Raw genomic sequence first — 18,755 nt, 5'->3', positions numbered from 1 at the left:
ATTTCAAAATATCTACTTTGTATTCTGTAATCATATCAAGTTTTCCTTTATAGCCAATTGATCTTACACATGGAAAATCAATAAAGTATTTATTATGATTATATTAAAATAGTTTGCTGCAGGGCCAGCATTCCGTTTTCTGTCTGTTTTTTTTCCTGACATTTCTAATTGTCTGCCTTTTTTTCTTGCATTGTTTGCCTTTATCACACATTCAAGTTGTTCCATGTTCTCAAGGATAGTATCACATCTCTGTAACTGTCTTTTCCCGGATACCTGCTATTGAAGCTCGCTGTTCTGCTGCTGCAGTCTGAACAGATTGCTCTCTGGGCTGCTTCCTGATGTCCTGGGGCTCCCTGTCATTGCTCTCCTGGGTTGGAGTCACTGTTTCCTGGATCCCATGTCTTTAACTTTCTTGGTTTGCTCATTTTGCTGCAGCATATCCTCAAGTAACATCCTAAGAAAAGGTGTGAAGGTGGTAACTTCTCTGAGTCTTTTGAAAGTTCTGAAAATGTTTTTATTCTTAAACTATCTGGTTGAAGCTTTCCTGTAACTCATTAATTAGAGGGTAACATTAACACTTTTTGAGGGGTGATTTGTTCACATAGTATCTTTTGTACTAAAATAGCAGCTCGCTAGCAGCACATTCAGGCCTTCCAAATTGTGATGTCTTATCCATTCCTTGTCATCATTCAGGCCTGACCTTTAGGCCTGTGTAGTCACCCCTATATCAGTAACTAGAGGTGAAGGATTATACCAAGGCAGGAAGGGCAATAGGCCCTTTTAGGTCTTGTCTTTATTTTATCTTCTTTATAATTATAGTAAGAACAATTACCTGGTTCATTATCGCTAAGTACATTTTTTCCCCCTTTTTTAAGTGCCTTTTACATTTCAGTATTTTTCCTGATTGTCATCAGTATGCATCTCATTTTATTCTCATGTAGGTCCTGATATAAAGATTAGGTATCATGTCTGTTTTACAAATGGAGAAACCGAAATTCAGGTCCGCTTTGGCCACGGCTGCCAGCAGAGCTAGGATTCAAATCCTGGCCTCCTCACCACAGGCCTGTGATCATTAACTGTCCCCACCTTCCAAAACTTAATTGCTTAATTATCATAATGAATTGCCCAAATAAGTTTTTAAAAGATTTATGCTAGTCAGTTAGCCAGTAAATATTTATGGAAATTCTATCATCAGCATTGGAATATAGTGCTGGTATCAAATGGCATTGTTAGATACTTCATCTATCAGTTGGTTTTAACTTTCTCATTTTATTGTTTTATAAAATGATGATGATGTGGTAATGGCAGCCATATAGTCCTAACAACAGCCCTGTTAAAAAGTATTAACTGTATTTTATTAAGTTCTTGGAAGGGGGTCAGAGAAGTTCAGTAATAGCTACAAGGTCACCGTTATAGTAAGGGCCGGGCTAGAACCATGGTATCTTTCTTTGAGACCACATCTGATTGCTCCTTAGCTTTGCTAGCGTGCTCACTAATCGCCTGCTTCTGGATGTTTTTCTTCTGTTAGATAATAGAATATATAATATTCTAAATTCCAAATTCCCCTACATCTTTTGCTTGTTTACCCACTTTTACTTGTTTGGCTTCACTCATCTAAATGTGTCAAAGGTGAGAGGTTAAACTTGAGACTTTTTTTTTCCTCATAACAAGTTTGATAACTTCTAGTTTGGTTTCATCGATCTCTTTACAAAATGAAAATCTGAAGACCATAGTTTCAGGGATCATTTCTATAGTCCGTTACAAAATGAAAATCTGGATATTTTTCTCCTTTTAGAATGGAACACTAATATTCTGATGGTGCTCTCACCCACTCAGAAAGAGGTCCGAAGGATTCTTTTTGAAATTTTTGGCTTTAGAGGTGACCTGCTTATTTCACGCTGGTGAGCAGGAAGGGCTCAACTCAGGAGACGTGGGCCAGGCACTGTGCTAGGTTCTAGGGATGTAACAGTGAATGAGGCACAGGAATAGAGAGATTTGCCAGGGGCTACGGACTCTAACAGACAAGGGGAGAGATCTGTGGAGACACTTGACTGGGATTTGAGGAGTCAGGAAAAACATTTCTAGAGGAATGTAGCAGGTCTGCCTTGAGAATGCTGTGGAGTATGGTGGGGGCATTTCTAAACCTTCACTGACCACAGTTTCAGGGAAGTGGGGGGCTACCTCCTTCCGGCGTACAGATTGCCAATCATCTCTAGGCTAGGACAGCAGCTCTCTCACTTTAATATATTTTAGAATCACCTGGGGCGCCTGTTAAAACACAGATTTCTGGTCCCACCCTCCAGGGTTTCCCATTCATTATGTCTAGGACAGACCAAACAATATACCTGTCTAGCAAGTTTCTAGGTGATGCTGATGCTGCTGGTCTGGGGACCTGATGTAGAGAAGCACTGGGCTAGAAATAAGAGAGCTAACCCTTCTCTTTGGAAAGAGGAAAGAGAAATTAGCAGAAGGATGAAAATGTTAGCCACCCCCCCTTTTTTTAAATTCAAGAGAAAATATCCTCAGAGTGAGGATAATTTGCATTTTGGCCAAGTTGATTAGATGAAAACAACATACCAAATTTACTATTTTTACTAGTACCTCTTTTCATATTTAAAGAATATCATAAAGTCAGGTTTAATCTGATAATAATTTGGTACTTTGATTAATGTTAATAGCTATTTTTAATTCTGTACCGCTATGAAAGGAGTTGGACGAATTTTTTAAACTCTCATAAAATGTCTTAGATATAGCATACTTCATGGATATATTTTTAAAGTTAATATTAGCTAGAGAGAAATTTTTAGAATTTTCTTTTAAAGTTTAAGCCTATTGCTAATATATTATTTCAATATTTTACATGACTTTGGGGTGTCTGCTTTAAATTTTTTTTTTTTGGGACAAGAGTCTTATTCTGTTGCCTGGGCTAGAGTGCAGTGGTGTCATCATAGCTCACAGCAACCTCAAACTCCTGGGCTCAAGCGATCCTTCTGCCTCAGCCTCTCAAGTAGCTGGGACTACAGACATGTGCCACCATGCCCGGCTAATTTTTTTTATATATTTTTAGCTGTCCAGCTAATTTCTTTCAATCTTTTAGTAGAGATGGAGTCTTGCTCTTGCTCAGGCTGGTCTTGAACTCCTGAGCTCAAACGATCCTCCCACCGCAGCCTCCCAGAGTGCTAGGATTACAGGCATGAGCCACTGCGCCCAGCCCTTAAAATATTTTAGAAATAGAATGTCAAATTTTGTTAAAAATAAAACAGGGTCAAGCACGGTGGCTCACACCTGTAATCTTAGCATTTTAGGAGGCCAAGGAGGGAGGATTGCTTGAGGTCAGGAGTTAGAGACCAGCTTGAGCAAGAGTGAGACCCCGTCTCTACAAAAAATAGAAAAATTAGCCTGGTGTAGGTGGCATGTACCTGTAGTCCCAGCCACTTAGGAGGCTGAGGCAGGAGAATTGCTTGAGCCCAGGAGTTTGAGGTTGCAGTGACCTATTATAACGCCAGTGTCCCCAGCCTGGGCAACAGAGCAAGACCCTGTCTCAATAATAATAATAATAATACTTAAAAAGAATAAAAAATAAAAACAGATTTCAGTATTGGATTTCATCATAGGAGAAACTATTTGAAGGCTACAGTAAGTAATTTAGCAAGGATTTTGGCTGGCCTTAGGAACATATGAACTCCATTTGCTTCAATCTGTTCTGTCATATTCTCTAAACATTGGACATTATTAAGTAGAATATTGTAGACTTTAAACAACAAATCAAAAGAAGAAACTTGTTAGGAAAAATAGATTGGAAGAAGAGCTGCCTTAAACTGAGGGGAGAAGGGCAACGTTTTAAACGATAGGATTTATTTTTTAGAAACAAGTGTGCATGTTTATTATATATACGAATCCATTATAGTGAAGGATCATACTAATAGAAATACTTCAAAAATGTTTATATCTGGTCCAAGTAAGAATCTCATTAAAATAACTTTGTCCTTCCATTTTTTGTTCCTACAAGAGTCACTTTCTAGTTGTATACTATTTTCAAAGTTCTCCCTTACCCTAATTCACGGCAGAATTTAACTATGGAGGAAAGAAAAACAGAACATTAGAGCTTTCTTATTTTACTTGGATTATCTACAATTGAACACAGTTACTTGTTCGTCCAAACTCTTCTTTTTTGGGGCAGGTGTCTCGAAGGTGTCTCTTGCTCAGGCTGGACTCATGAGCTCAAGCAATCTTCCCACCTCCATCTCTCAGAATGCTAGGATTATAGGCGTGAGCCACCACACCCGGCTGTCCAAACTCTTCTTAACGCAAATATTCCAACCAATTTTTTGGAAAAAAACTCACCTAAACTTTGAACAAGTCACCAATTTTTTAAATTAAAAAAGCACATAAAATATCCAGGGGCTTGAAATGTAAGTGGCAGTTTGTTTCCTGTTATCTTTAAAGTACTTTATGCTGGATAAGTTATAGAGGTCAGACATTTGTTCTTTTCTCATTCTTCCTGTTTCCTAGTTGGAAATGTGATTCTCTATTAATTAAAATGAATTTATAATAAAATAAAGATGGGAGTGGTCTGCCCACAGGTTTTACCATTTTACCACTGAAAATCCTGCATCCTGGGGAACCTCCTCCTGTGATAGAAAAATCATGGCAACTATGATTTGCGGTTCACGGCTGGGCACGGTGGCTCACAGCTATAATCCTAGTACTCTGGGAGGCCAAGGTGGGAGGATCGCTCGAGCCCAGGAGTCTGAGGTTGCTGTGAGCTAGGCTGATGCCATGGTACTCTAGCCCTGGTGACAGAGCAAGACTCTGTCTCAAAAAAAGGCAAACATTAAAAAAATTAAAAAATGATTTGAGGTTCACGGTAATGGATCATCTGTTGTTGCATCACATTGATTGATGCAATTCAAGTGTGTTGTATTTGTGAGCAATAACAACCTATCTTTGACTTTGCCTCTTAGATTAACTGTTGTGATTTGTACTGAGATAGTGTTTGGGTAATCTACAATACTGTGAATACTGTGACTGTATTTTCTAAGGGTTTAGATAATGAAAACGAGAACAGTTAAAATACAAACACCAGAATTCCCCAGACATCACTGATAAAGGAGGTTATCTTCATTATATATGGAAATCCATACAATATATTTTATATATATTAGTATATCATAACATGTTCTTATGGACAGATACATCAAATTAAATTAGGGAGATTGATAGCCAAAAGAGAACATACTGCACAACATATAGAAAAGAATTTGGGATTGAGCATTATTATGGGTCAAATTGTGTCCCTTCCAAAATTAATAGGAGGTTGAAGTCCTAACTCCCAGAACCCCAGAATGTGGTCCTCACCACACATTCCAGTATCATTAAGGACAATGAATTTGAAATTATAAAAAGTTTAAGATTAGCCTTGGTAAAGCTAATTCTTATAATCCAGCTCTGGATTTTAAATTCCTAAAATAATTTTCATGGATAAATACTAAATATCTTCAAATAAAAAGTTAATGTATTTTTTTTTAATGTTTCATAGTATTTTTGTTTGGAAGGCAGCATGGAATAACCAGTAGAAAAATAGTTTATGAAGTTTCATGTGTCTGTTGGGGTGAGGAAGAATATTTTCTTTGGCATGTAGTCGTGATTCTGATTTAATTGGAAGTGCTGGAGTGATTCCCTTTACTTAGTTGCAAATTTTGAAGTATATTCAATAAAATTCTTTAGAATGTATACTTTTTTTCCCTAATGTTTATTAAGTCTGCTATACTTTTCATATTATTAGTGGGATGTAATAGGTATTATGTTTAAATTTAGAAAGGTCCCAAAGGTGCTCACAGGCTTATATGTTATTTAGGATAAGTACACTTTTGAGATTTTTAAGGTGCTTGTGCTTATTATAATAATGGATATAAAAATGAGTTCCCATTAGGTGTTTGTTATAAAATTCCTCAGCTTCTGAAATTCATGCTACTTTGTGATCATTCTTTCTACAGTAATTGAGAATGCCATTATTAATGGTTATTTACAGAGTTCATTTGTTCAACATAAGACAACTGCTTAAAACCTATTTTCATAATTGAATATTATATATACATAATGAACATAAGCGTATAATATACTGTCTTTTAAAAATATTATAGAATTCTAAGGACATTTCTAAATTTTCATAAAGAAGAAAATTAGCAATGAAAGGTAGAAAAATTCTGGTCTGTTTTGATATTGATTGTTGTATTATGCCGAGAGGCTGTTGAATATTTCTTCAGTATTTGGAAATGTTGATAAGAATGTTATCCCTGACATTGTGTTCTATGTTTATCATCTAGAAAGATGGAGTGCTGGCATTCATTGGGAATTTTCGCCTGCTTGCAGAGCTTTCCAGCCCTTTTGTGAATCAGCGGTAGGTTACTGATGTTATTATTAATATTTTATTTTTATTTTATTTTTTTATTTCAAAATATTACAGGGGTACAAATGTTTGCCTGTTCAAGCCCTTTGCCCATTTTTTAAGTGGGGTTTTGTCAGCGTTAAGTTATAGTAGTTTGTTCTATATTCTAAATATTAATGCTTTATCAGATACATTAATATTTGTAAGTATTTTCTTTCATTCCATAGGTTACCTTTTCACTCTGTTGATTGTTTCTTTTGATGTGCAGAAATTTTTAAAGTTGATGTTGTCCCATTTGTTTATTTTTGTTTTTGTTGCCTGTCCTTTTGGTATCATAACCGAAAAAATCATTGCCAAGTCCAATGTCCTTGTTTTGTTTTGAAATGGTGTCTTGCTCTTTTGCCCAGGCTAGAGTGCAGTGGCATCATCATAGCTCACTGCAACCTTGAACTCCTGGGCTCAAACAATTCTCCTGCCTCAACCTCCCGAATGGCTGAGACTACAGGTGTATGCCACAACACCTGGCTAATTTTTCTATTGTTTATATTCCCACCAACAGTGCAAAAGGGTTCCAATTGCTCTGCATTCTTCCCAAAACTTGCTATTTTCTGTTTTTTGATAGTAGCCTTCCTAATGGATGCGAGGTGATTATCTCATATGGCTTTGATTTGCATTTTTTGTGATTCATGATGTTGAGCATCTTCTCATATGCTTGTTGTCTGTTTATATATCTTTGAAAAATTGCTTGTTTTTTCTTGTCTTTTTTCTTGCCATGGGTCGGGGTGAGAAGGGCATGATGTTTCTGTCCCCAGACAGGAGAGAAGAGATTGCAGATCTGCTGCTTAACCTTTTCTTTCCCAAGTACTTATGGACTGTCTTATTTTGTTCGCCAGTGTTCCATGTATTATAATCTTATTTCTTCAAGAAGACAATTAGTTCCTTGAGCTTGAGGCCATTTAAATATTTTTAAGAAATATTTCTTCTGCAGTCTTCAAAGACTCTGATAATGTGAAAGCATAGAGGAAAGAATGTGTTCTTTGAAGTCAGAAGACCTGGATTCAGATCCTAGCTTTCCCACTTACCATTGTGTATAAGTAGAAGATTATTTAACTTCTTGGAGACTCAGTTTTCTTACCTATAAAATAGGGATAATGATACTTACAGGTCTCACAGTTTTTTTGTGAAGATTAAATGGGATTATGTGTGTAGAGCACGTGACACAGTACTTGTCATTCACTGTGTATTCAGTAAGTGCTAAATCTAGCATGCATTCATTGTGCCAAAACCTACTAAACACTCAAAGTGCATGGTTTATATCTGCTTTCTCTACTTTGTCATATCCTTTTTGCTGTTTAGCCCATTATAATTAGGCTTCTTGCGCTGCCGTTTTGCCGAGACTGTTTCACTAAAGGCATCGATGATTTGCAGTTGCAAAAACCAGTGAACTCTCTTTGGGGCCTGTGGTGTTGTCTCACTCTGGACTTTATTCTATTGACCACACCCTCCTTTAATGGCAGACTCCCTTTCCTTTCATGATGCTGCATTCACCTGTTCTCCCTGTATTTCTCTAATCATTCCTTTTTAGTCTTTTTTGGTAAGAAATAGTTTCTTTCTTTTTTTTTTTTTTTTTTGAGGCAGAGTCCCACTCTGTCACCCTGGCTAGAGTGCCGTGGTGTCAGCCTAGCTCACAGCAACCTCAAACTCCTGGGCTCAAGCAATCCTCCTGCCTCAGCCTCCCGGGTAGCTGGGCCTATAGGCACGTGCCACCATGCCTGGCTAATTTTTTCTATTTTTAGTTGTTTGGCTAATTTCTTCCTGTTTTTAGTAGAGACAGGGTCTCGCTCTTGCTCAGGCTGGTCTCGAACTCCTGAGCTCAAACAATCCTCCCACCTCGGCCTCCCAGAGTGCTAGGATTACAGGCAAGAAATAGTTTCTTAAATGCTGGTGTCCCACTGGGCGCTCTTCTGGGCCCATGATCTTCCGTATGCTTCTCTCTGAGTGAGTTCTTCCTCTCAAGCCCTCACCTATTACCTAATTGCTCAACTTGGTGTAATGGACTATGCATGAGTTTTGGAATCAAGTAAACTCAAGTTGCAATTCAACTTTGCCACTTCCTTGTTATGACCCTGAACAAGTTACTTAATATCCCTGTACCACAGTTGTTTTTATATAAAAAGACCATGTTTAGTATTACCTTCTTCTTTGTATTCTAGTCAAGTGTTTTCTCCTCTTAGGTAGCATATCAAGTTCAACGTGTCTAAAACAACAGAGCATATTTTGCCTGTACGCTCTCCTTCAGTGTGTGGTCCAGCTGTCCACCAGGTTACCCTGCTGGACGCATGAGAAGCATCTTTGGCTGTTTTCCCTCACTTATATTTGCTCCATCATTGGGTCCTACCGTATCACCTCCTAAATACCCCTCATCTTTGCTGCCTCTTCTCCATTTCTACTGTCTGTGCCCTAGTTCATCATCTCCTGCCTGGCCTGCCTTGCCTGCTTCCAACTCTGTACCATTCAGTAGAGTTGTCACAAGCCACACACGACTATTTAGATTAAAATCATTTAAAATGAAATAAAATTAAAACTTCAGTTCCTCAGTCTGACTTTTGGCATTTCCAGTGCCTCATGGGTCTGCATGTCTAGTGGCTACTGCACTGAGCAACACACTGTAGTACAGGCGTGTTTCATTATTGTACAAAGTTCTCTGGGGCAGTGCTGCTCTAGGCCAGGTTGGCAAAGTATGGCTCATGGGCCAGACCCACTGCCTGTTTTGTAAATAATGTTATATCGGAGCATAGTCATGTTCACGTGTCTGCCCAGACTGCTTTCACCCTACAACAGCTGAGTTGAGTAGTTGTGGCAGAGGATGTGTGGCCTCCAAAGGCAACTGCTCTAATGTCTACTCTCTGGCTCTTTGTGGGAAAAGTTTTCTGGTCCCTGCTCCAGACCATCTTCCCTGCCTCCAGTTCCGTTCCCCTTTCATCTCTCTTCTATAGTATTATCTTCCACAATGAAGATAATATGCAGCTCCTCTGGTTGAAACCTCGCAGTGGCTCCTGCTGCTGATACGATAAAATATGAGCTCTTTAAGGTGACACAGAAAGCTCTCCAAGTAGAGCTGATTTGCTTCTGCTACGTTTCCTCAAACTCCCATGTCGTACCAACTTGTCCGTTTGCTGGCAAGGCTTCCTGTCTTCTTGCTCTTTATTCAAGACTCAACCCAGGGATCATTTCCATCATTAAAATCCATCTCTTTCCAGGATGGGTTGGGTGCCCCTTACTTGTGCTTTCATAATAGCAACATATGTTTATAGTACTACACTTAATATGTCTTATTGTAAAGTTCTCTTTTTTCTGTTTCCTGTTATCTTTACATTTCATTAGATCAAGGGCCAAATTTGGTTAAACTTTGCATGGTCCAGCATCCACGTGTTATCTGGCACATAGTAGACATCTCATTGCCTTTTGAATGAATGACTTCCACGAGGTAATGAGTTAAGCTTTAGCAAATTCTGTCTCGAATATGATTCTGATTATGATATTTTGAAGCAGGAAAAAGCTAACTTTGGCACAGAAACCTGTTTGTTTTTGTTTGAAATTCTTTTCAAGAAATCATAAAATTAGAGATAGTTTATTCTTTAATTTTATAGTAAAAGGTTATGCTATACTTTTATCTAAAAGCTTTGAATCCTTTGTAAGTTAAGAAGATGAAAACGGGTTGGAATATGAGGAAGAAATGATCTCATCAGGCAGCAAGGAGATTATAACAAAATTGGGCAGAGCTACTTAAGCACTGTCAGAATTCTGCAGTTTTGTTGTTTTCTTTATAGTTTGTGGTATGTTTATATTCTCTCCATTTTAGAGCTTTGCATGATTTAAGAAGGCAACATGGTACGTATGTGGTGGGATATAAAGTAAAAGAGGACTGGAATAAAGTTTAGGCACCTGGCTTCAAGTAAATTACTGATGCTGAGTAGTACCCACATGGTAGGTTTGTTTTGTAAAAAATAATTTAATGGTGGTAATTTCTTTCTTGCCTAAATGTCCTTAACTGTTATGAGGACATATTTTATGAATTTTTATTAAAATGGCATACCTTATAAAAACTTCACACCTATGTTCCTTAGTATGTTCATTCAGTACTTATTAAATACCTCTTTAGTACCTAAACATCCCAGAGCCTGCCCTCAGGGAGCTTCATATATAATGTCTGCCTTCAATTCTGTGTTTGAGAAAATAATACTAAAAAATATAAAATAATGAGGTACTAAAACATGACGTGTGAAAAAGGAACCCCCCCCCAAAAAAAGTACTAATATCAATGGTGAAACAATGGTTCTCAAACTTGTTGGTCTCATAAGTTACTGAGGACCTGAATGATTTCTTTCCTGTGGGTTGTATCTATTGATATTTACCATATTGGAAATAAAAATGGAGATGCTTAAAATATTTATTAATTCATTTAGTACTAACAATATTGCATGTTAACATAGTTTTTTTTCTGTGTGTAACGTGAAAAACATATTGCCAAAAGCAACAAAAAAAATTTCATTAGGAATAGTGTCACTGTTTCACATTTTTTCAGTCTCTTTACTATCTGGAATGATTGAATTCAGCTGGATTCTCAAGTCTGCTTCTGTTTTCAGTCTGTTGTGATGTTGTTTTGGTTGAAGCATAGGAGAAATATCCAGTCTCCCTGAGTTAATAATATAGTAGGAAGAGGGAGGAGTATTTTAGTAGCCTTTTCAAATAATTATGGATATTCTTCTTTAATATATCACTGAAGTATACCAAGAGGTAGTTTCTTAAAGGGTAGTTAAATGTGGACTCACACCATATCACAAAAGTGAACTTTTTGTACTCTACTACATTCAAATCCTTTGGTCTTTCTTGGGCTTTGAATCTTTTATCCATGCATAATCTTGATTCATCGTGTCTTCATCATTTGGAAAATATTGGTTCACTGAGTTATGTAGGTCTTCAAAATGTTAACACATTTATTAGATGACATTAAAAAAATACATTAGATAATATCAGAGATCTTGTTAGAAAAGTCTTTAAGTTTTGGAAGGTTGTCAAGCTCACTGTGGCAGATACAAATTTTCCAAAATTCTGCTTTTCATTTGAAAGTTCAAATTTTGTTATCAGCAACGAATACTGTCAGTTGTTTTCCTTGATGTGATAAACCCACTTTCTTCATTTTGGAGATAATACCTGCCAAATGCCTAAGCAATCACAGTTTGTTGTTTAAGTAAAAATGGTATTCCGTGGAAAAACCAGGTAGTTTAGCTTACAGTTCAAACCATCATCCAAGGATTTTTCCTCAAGACAACCATTGTACTTTGTAGCAGAGGGGCTTTTTGTGTACTTCCCATTTTATCATACAGAATATTTAAAAGGCACTTACTCAAAGGTCATAATTTAATAAAATCAATAATTCTTATGGCTTCACCAAAGGTATTCCTAAATGAAACTATTTTTTCCCTTTTTTCTGATTTTATTTTTGTTTTTAACTGCAAGTCTGTACCAGTGAAGAATGCAATGGCTAATAATACCATTTCTTGCCATTGCCTTAATTTGTGCTAAGACACCAGTGGTTTTATCCACTAGTGTGCTGCACTACCAGTGCAGAAATCAACACGGCAAAAAAGGCAAATAACATTTTAGCATTATTATAAAAATAACTTTCCCTTATAGACCTCCTGAAAAGGCCTCAGGGGTCCATGGACCACATTTTAATACCTGTTATTGGACGGATATTTGTCATGCAAGGCTTCACAGAGAAGGTGGGGCACACTCTTGTAAGTTTTAGGACTTTTTAAAGAAGTGGATGGGGAGGGAAAGCCCTCCACTCAGGAAGAAAAGAATAAACATAGGTTTTTGAAAAGTGGAATAAACATGCTGTGGGAAAGAGAAAGGGTATAGACTTGTAGGATCAGAGAGTATGTCTTAGGAGGACGGGTAGCCAGAGAGGGTGCTGAGTGCCTGGGAGCACTGACTGACCTTGACCCCCAGTGGACAGCGAGACTATGTTATCGTGGAGAAAGACATTCTGAAAAGTGCACTGAATGATTATAATTTTTGATATTTGTAGGATAGATTGTAACATTGGAGACAAACATTTAGGTTAGGAGGCTAGCATCCAGGTCTTAGCTGTGTGAATGAATGGTATAATTTCATTAGTTCAGAAAGTACATAAGAGCCCAATTAGGCTGTGGGAATAGAGAGATGAAAAACATAGAGATTTTGAAAGAAGAAAAATGAAATAGGCAATGGATAAAAAATTAGAAATAGAAAATAGGGACAAATATAAAATAAATCCATACATTGGACCTGGAGAAGGGGGCCCATCAAAAGTGATAGGGAATTAGGAAGATGAGGAGGGAGGGTGGTAAGTGGAGATGTTGTATTATTGCATAAGGGACACACAGAGCATCTGAGTGGAAATTTACTAAGAGCTAGAGTCAGGAATGCTGGAATGATCAGAAAAGTGGTGACATTTTAAGCTATAAGAAAAGATGGAATGTAACAGATAAAGTTAAATGTCTAGAATCGGGAAGTAAGAGAAAAAAAGAGTAGATATAATGAAAGATTAATTTAAAAGTAGGAGGGGAAGCAATATAATATTGGGGTGGAAAACAACTTTTTTAAAATTAAGTTCCTGAACTCCTAACTTTTCAGGGTTAATATTTCTTAAATACAAATGTTTACATACCTGAAAGAATTACATTTGCCAACCAGGATATAAGTAGGGTCCGCTCCTGGCCCAGTCCCTGTGTAGAGTCCAAGAAATGGTACAGCATCCAAATCCTTACTGGAGTTTTTCCAAAGGTACCAACAAAGATTCAGTTTGTTACTCACAACAGCACTTCTTAAAATTCTCTTCATTCCTCTCGAACACACAATATCTGCTGGACCTCGCAGCTTTCCCAAGGTTCTTTCAAACTTCTTACTGTCGGCTCCCAACTCCAAAACTCACCAAGCCAGTGTCTTGTGGGGACTGATTCTTTGCCCCTATCCTCTTTTCTCACTTTTTTTTCTTTCTTTCTCTACTTGCAAATAGCCCTCTCGCCTCTAATTCAAATGTGAATTAGACCAGATAGTTCCTATTTTTACACTATTTGTAGTGAGTGCCAAACTTGTACACAATCAACTCCCAGGAAATTTAATAGAAAGTTCAAGTTCCTTTAGACAGGCAGGGAGAGGAAGTGCTTAAATGACCAAAGACAGAATTTTCTCTGTGGAGTTGGGAGGATTGTAAACATACAATTTGCTATATTCTCTTCGATACCTGTCTTAGTAGTAGCTGTAGATGGTGGGTAAGAGAGAGTGTTCTCCCTCTCTCCTTCCTTCCCACATGTGTGCCTGCCCTCTTCCCGCCTTGTGCCCTTGCCTTTTAGATTCAGTACATATCTTCATAGGCAGTTAGCCTTTATTTATTGGAATGAAAGCATATTCTAATTATATAAGAAGAGGTAGATTCCAACAAAATAAGTGGTTGTCCTGCTCATGGGAGAGGAAGGTAAGGAAGACAGTTAAGTAAATATTATTTTACCTTGAATTAATATGTGGGTTCTTTCTTTTGAAAGAAACTGGCTTAAAGACTAAACCCTGGTCAGATGGAAAAATCAGAAGAAATTAAACACAGTTATTCCATAGTAAAGCCAAAGGATAAGTTCTTTAAGTTTAGGTTTGTAGGTAATTACATTTCTAGACAACCAAAAATTTGGAAAGTGCGTGAAGTGTTTGTAGAACAGGACGTAGTCTGGGCTTAAATATAGTGGAGGACTTGTGGCATTGAAGGGAAAAGCCTAGAAAGGTAGAGTCAGAGAGACCAGTTGGGTTACTATAGTCATTTAAGTAAGATGCTGGGGACCAAAAATTATTAATATAATGGCAGCAGTGGGAATGGGAAGAGCCAGAGGAGGACTAGAAAGAATTCTAGGAGATAAAACAGACAGGGCTTGGTAATCGACTGTAGGAATAGTTCAGGCTTTTGATTTGGATGTCTGAGTTGATGGTGATCTCATTGATTGAGATTGGGAGGATCAGATGAGAAACAAGTAGTTTCCTGTGGCAATGGGAAAAGGGAGTTTGAACAAGGATTAGGGTATTGGTCTTAGGCATGTTAAGTTTTACACATATTTGAGAATTTGTGGTTTGTCGGGTAAAGATGCCCGGCAAGAAACTAGAAATAAGGAACCACAAGCAGAGCTTAAGAGAGCCCTTGAAACCAGAAGATTTGTGTCATCTATATACACAGGGTTGTTGAGCCCCTGAGAATGGGTGAAATGGCCTGATAGAGCATTCAGAAAGAAGCGGTCCCTAGGAAGCACAAGGGGACAGACAGAGGAAGGTGAAGACTGATTCTTAACACAGAGTTAAGGAATCAATACGAAATATTAATAGTATTGTGGCAGTCAAGGAAAGAGAGAGGGAGTATGGTGGTTGGCAGTGTCATAAGCTATACGGAGGTCAACGGGATGAAGGCTAAGATGAACTGTCTTGGTTATGAGAAAGCCAGTGGTGACCAGTTACTTTTGCAGAGAGATCCATATTGTACTGGATTTTGAAACGTAGTAAGAATGTCTATGAATATGTTGTTGAGTCCTCTTTCAAAAAGTTTGGCAAGGAAGGGCAGCAGAGAACAAGAGATTTTTGGATTAGGAAGAATGGAGCATGTTAGTAAGAGAGAAGGAAAAAATCAATTTATAGATGGGGAACTTGGTGGAGCGAGGGAAAGGGGATAATTTATTGAATAAAGTCTCAGAAGGTAGGTATTCTTCTGAGTATGAAGGTAAAGGTGCCTGAAAAGAAGTTTTGAGATCTTGGGGTCAGAATGGAAGGAATTAGTGGTTGATGGACTATAATATAGTTGACCCTTGAACAACATGGATTTGAACTGCATACGTCTGTTTGTACATGGATTTTTTTCCCAATAAAAGTTATGCCAAATATGCTTGCCTTGCCTGGCTCCCCTTCCACATCTCCACCTCTGCCACCCCTGAGACAGCAAGACCAGTCCCTCCTCCGGCTCCCCCTCCTCCTCAGTCAATGTTAGGACAATGAAGATGAAGATCCACTTCCACTTAAGGAATAGTAAACATATTTTCTCTTAAGATTTTCTTAATAATATTTTCTTTCTTAAGCTTGTTTTATTGTAAGAGTAAATATAATACAGATACAATATGTGTTAATTCACTGTGTTATTGGTAAGGCTTCCAGTCAACAGTAGGCTATTCATAGTTAAATTTTGGGGGAGTCAGAAGTTATGTGCAGATTTTTTACTATGAGGGGAATCAGCACCTCTAACCCCTGTATTGTAAGAGTCAACTGTATCTCAGTAATAGAAGAGGCCAGTTCCTCTGATGGGATTGAGATGCAGAAGTGAATGAGGAAGGGAAGTGACCTGAGTGAGAGGACAGGTTTGGAAGCAGTTGTATGGAGAATATGGAGTTAAATAAAAGAAATGTCAAGCCAATTTGAAAATTCACCTGAGGTTTGTAGCTCTTAAAAAGATATCTGTGCCATTTATCTTAATATATGAAGATCAGGGTAATAATAGTTATTTATTGAACTCATGAGGGAGTTCTTACCATGTGTCATAACAGCTTTATAGTACAAAGGAGGTATTATTATACTCATTTATAGAGATAAAACTGAGACATACAGGTCAATAGAGAGAGAGAGAGAGAGAGATAAGACCACCAGCTGCTAAGTGGCAGAACCAGGCTTTGAACCCAGGCAGTCTGATTGGATAGCACTGTACCTGCTCTTCCTGGCATACTATACTGCCTAAGGAAAGTTGGCCTGATGGAACATCGAGATAGGCAGGGTGCGTGGGATAGGTGACGTGGCAAGAGAACTGGAGGTGCTGATAGGTGTTGCAATGTGTGTTCTGTGTGTTGTGATGTTGACTTTGAGTTCAGATGAAGTATGAAAGGAAGTCAAAGTGTGGAGGCTGATAGAGAGGGATTTGAGGGTTTGGAGGTCAAACAAGTAGTTTAGGTGGAATTAGGTGAAATGAAAAATGAAAGGCTTATGATTAAAGAGGAATGGGTTATTTGAGGTATAGCATTTCTTGAGGAATCTCAAGGCCACCCTGTAGTCAAAGAAATGAATGGCTGAAGGAGAATAAGGGAGGTCTTTGGAGAAGAGAAGGCTGGGGGATAGGAGATCTGGACCAAAGGTGTGGGTGTTACTGCTTCAGGGATGTTTTTCCTGTTTGCAGTATTATTTTTATTAATTTGTTGCTGTCTAAATAGTTTCTCTTTTAATTGTCTTAAATAATTTAGCCCTTTTGATCCTAAAAAATTGTAATATTAATATGTCTCTTATTCTATAAATTATTCCTATTTGATGTTTTAATCTCTCCATAAGATACTTTGAGGCTTTTTCACTATTAATTTTTAGTTTCTTAGCTTGAGGAGTTTTAGCTTAATCATGACTAAGTCAGTCAAAATGAATATTAAGATACATGGATATGTTTTACTGCCTTTACAATTTAAACTCTAAAACAATGATGTAAAATTAGGCGAGGTAGTTTTTTTAAGGAGGAAAAAGTAGAATGGAGCAAGTGTTCACTGAACTTTTAAAAAATAAAGTTTTTGTTCTAGAATAGTTTTACATTCGCAGAAAAGTTGCAAGGATGACACAGAGGGTTCCCATATACCCTACATCCAGTTTCCCCTATTGTTAGCCTCTTAGGTTACTATGGCACAGTAAGTAAACTTTTTCCCATGTTTTAATTGGGTTATTATTGAGTTTTAAGAATTCTATGTATATCTTATCATATATGTATGCTGTAAATATTTTCTCCCACTGTGTGGTTGTCTTTTCATTCTCCTAACAGAGGAGCAAATTTTTAATTTTAGTGAAGTCCAACTGATCAGTCTTTCTGGCATGGATTATGCTTTTGGTGTTGTATCTAAAATATTATTACAAAACCCAAGATCATACAGATTTTTTCCATGTTTTCTTCTGGAAATTTTATAGTTTTGCATTTTACATTTAGGTCTATGATCCATTTTGAGTTAATTTTTGTGTGTGGTATAAGGTCTCTCCTAAGTTCATTTTTCTACATATGTATATACAATTTTGCACAGTTTGTTGAAAAGACATTCTTTCTCCATGGAATAACTTTTACAAGCCTTTGTCAAAAATCAGTTGAGTAGTATATTTGTGCGGGTTTATTTCTCAGCTCTCTACTGATTTGTTTATTCTTTCACCAATGCTATGCTGTCTTGATTACTGTAGCTTTGTAGTAAGTCTTGGAAAATGGGTGGTATGAGTCCTCCAACTTTATTCTTTTTCAGCATTGTGTTGGCCATTGTAGGCCCTTTGCCTCTCCATGTAAATCTTAGGGGGACATTCACTGAATTTTAAAAACTACAAACTGAAATTAAAATGGTTACTCCTCAGAGATGCAGCATAAATGGAATGTTTCTTTAATTCTTTTTTCAGATGGTTCTTTGAAGCTCTGAAGTATCCTAAGTTTTCCAAAGCTAATGTCATCAATGGAATACTCATGACGGTGGTGTTCTTCATCGTGCGGATTGTCTCAATACCTCCTTTGTATAGCTTCATATATTCTGTGTATGGAACAGAACCCTACAGAAGGCTTGGATTATTAATCCAATGTTCCTGGATCTCCTCCTGTCTTGTTTTGGATGTGATGAATGTCATGTGGATGATCAAAATTTCAAAAGGATGCATCAAAGTCATCTCTCTCATCAGACAAGATAAAGATAAAAATAGTCTTCAGAATGGAAAACTTGACTAAGGGTGTGCTATTGATAAGCAAACTTCATTACTACCCATCATTTTATCTACTGATAGGATGAATTCTTGGCATGTTTTTGTGCTTCTTTATTAATTATAACTGTTATTCAGGGTTTCAGTGTCTTGTTTTTTTTTTACCTTTAGAAAAGAGAAACTAAAATTTAGTTTTCATTCTAAGATATCTTTTCTGCTTTTCTTCTGCATTATTTATAAGCATGGATAAAATCTTAAAGGTTTGAATAAAAATTATAAATATAGTAGTGAATCTTTCCAGAAATCTCTTAACTTGCATTGGTATTTTTCTCTGTAGCAAGAGGACTATGATAATTTGGTGCACTTGGTTTTATGTCACCAATTTTGCTGGGAGAATGGGAACTGCTTTTAAATCTGTAAATAGCTCTTAACATTTGTTGTCAAGCACTCTTTTCTTCCTTTGGCTGCCAACACCTGTGTCAGGTTTAATTTCTAAATTGTTGACATGTTCTTTTTCTTAGGCTATGCAAGAGTGATATATTTTTCATTTCCAATATGCAATCATCATCTACTAATGATGAAATATTTTACCACTTAGGGAATATTTCATTAG

The 18,755-nt window shown here is 37.2% G+C and overlaps 1 protein-coding gene across 4 annotated transcripts in view; it reads left to right on the top strand.

Annotated features, from left to right (window-relative positions):
• Positions 1 to 18,282, top strand: part of LOC123635370 (TLC domain-containing protein 4-like) — a 95,119-nt gene extending 76,837 nt beyond the window's left edge. For all 4 annotated transcript variants that reach the window (XM_045547482.1, XM_045547481.1, XM_045547479.1 and 1 more), the window contains exons 6-7: positions 6,327 to 6,400; positions 17,852 to 18,282. In XM_045547482.1, coding sequence (XP_045403438.1) covers positions 6,327 to 6,400; positions 17,852 to 18,170 — 393 coding nt within the window. In that variant the 3' untranslated portion in view covers positions 18,171 to 18,282. The remainder of the gene's footprint in view (positions 1 to 6,326; positions 6,401 to 17,851) is intronic.
• The last annotated feature ends 473 nt before the right edge of the window (positions 18,283 to 18,755 follow it).

This window comes from Lemur catta, chromosome 3 (assembly GCF_020740605.2).
Source record: "Lemur catta isolate mLemCat1 chromosome 3, mLemCat1.pri, whole genome shotgun sequence".
Lineage (NCBI taxonomy): Eukaryota > Metazoa > Chordata > Mammalia > Primates > Lemuridae > Lemur > Lemur catta.
This window is presented reverse-complemented; position numbering and strand designations above follow the sequence as displayed.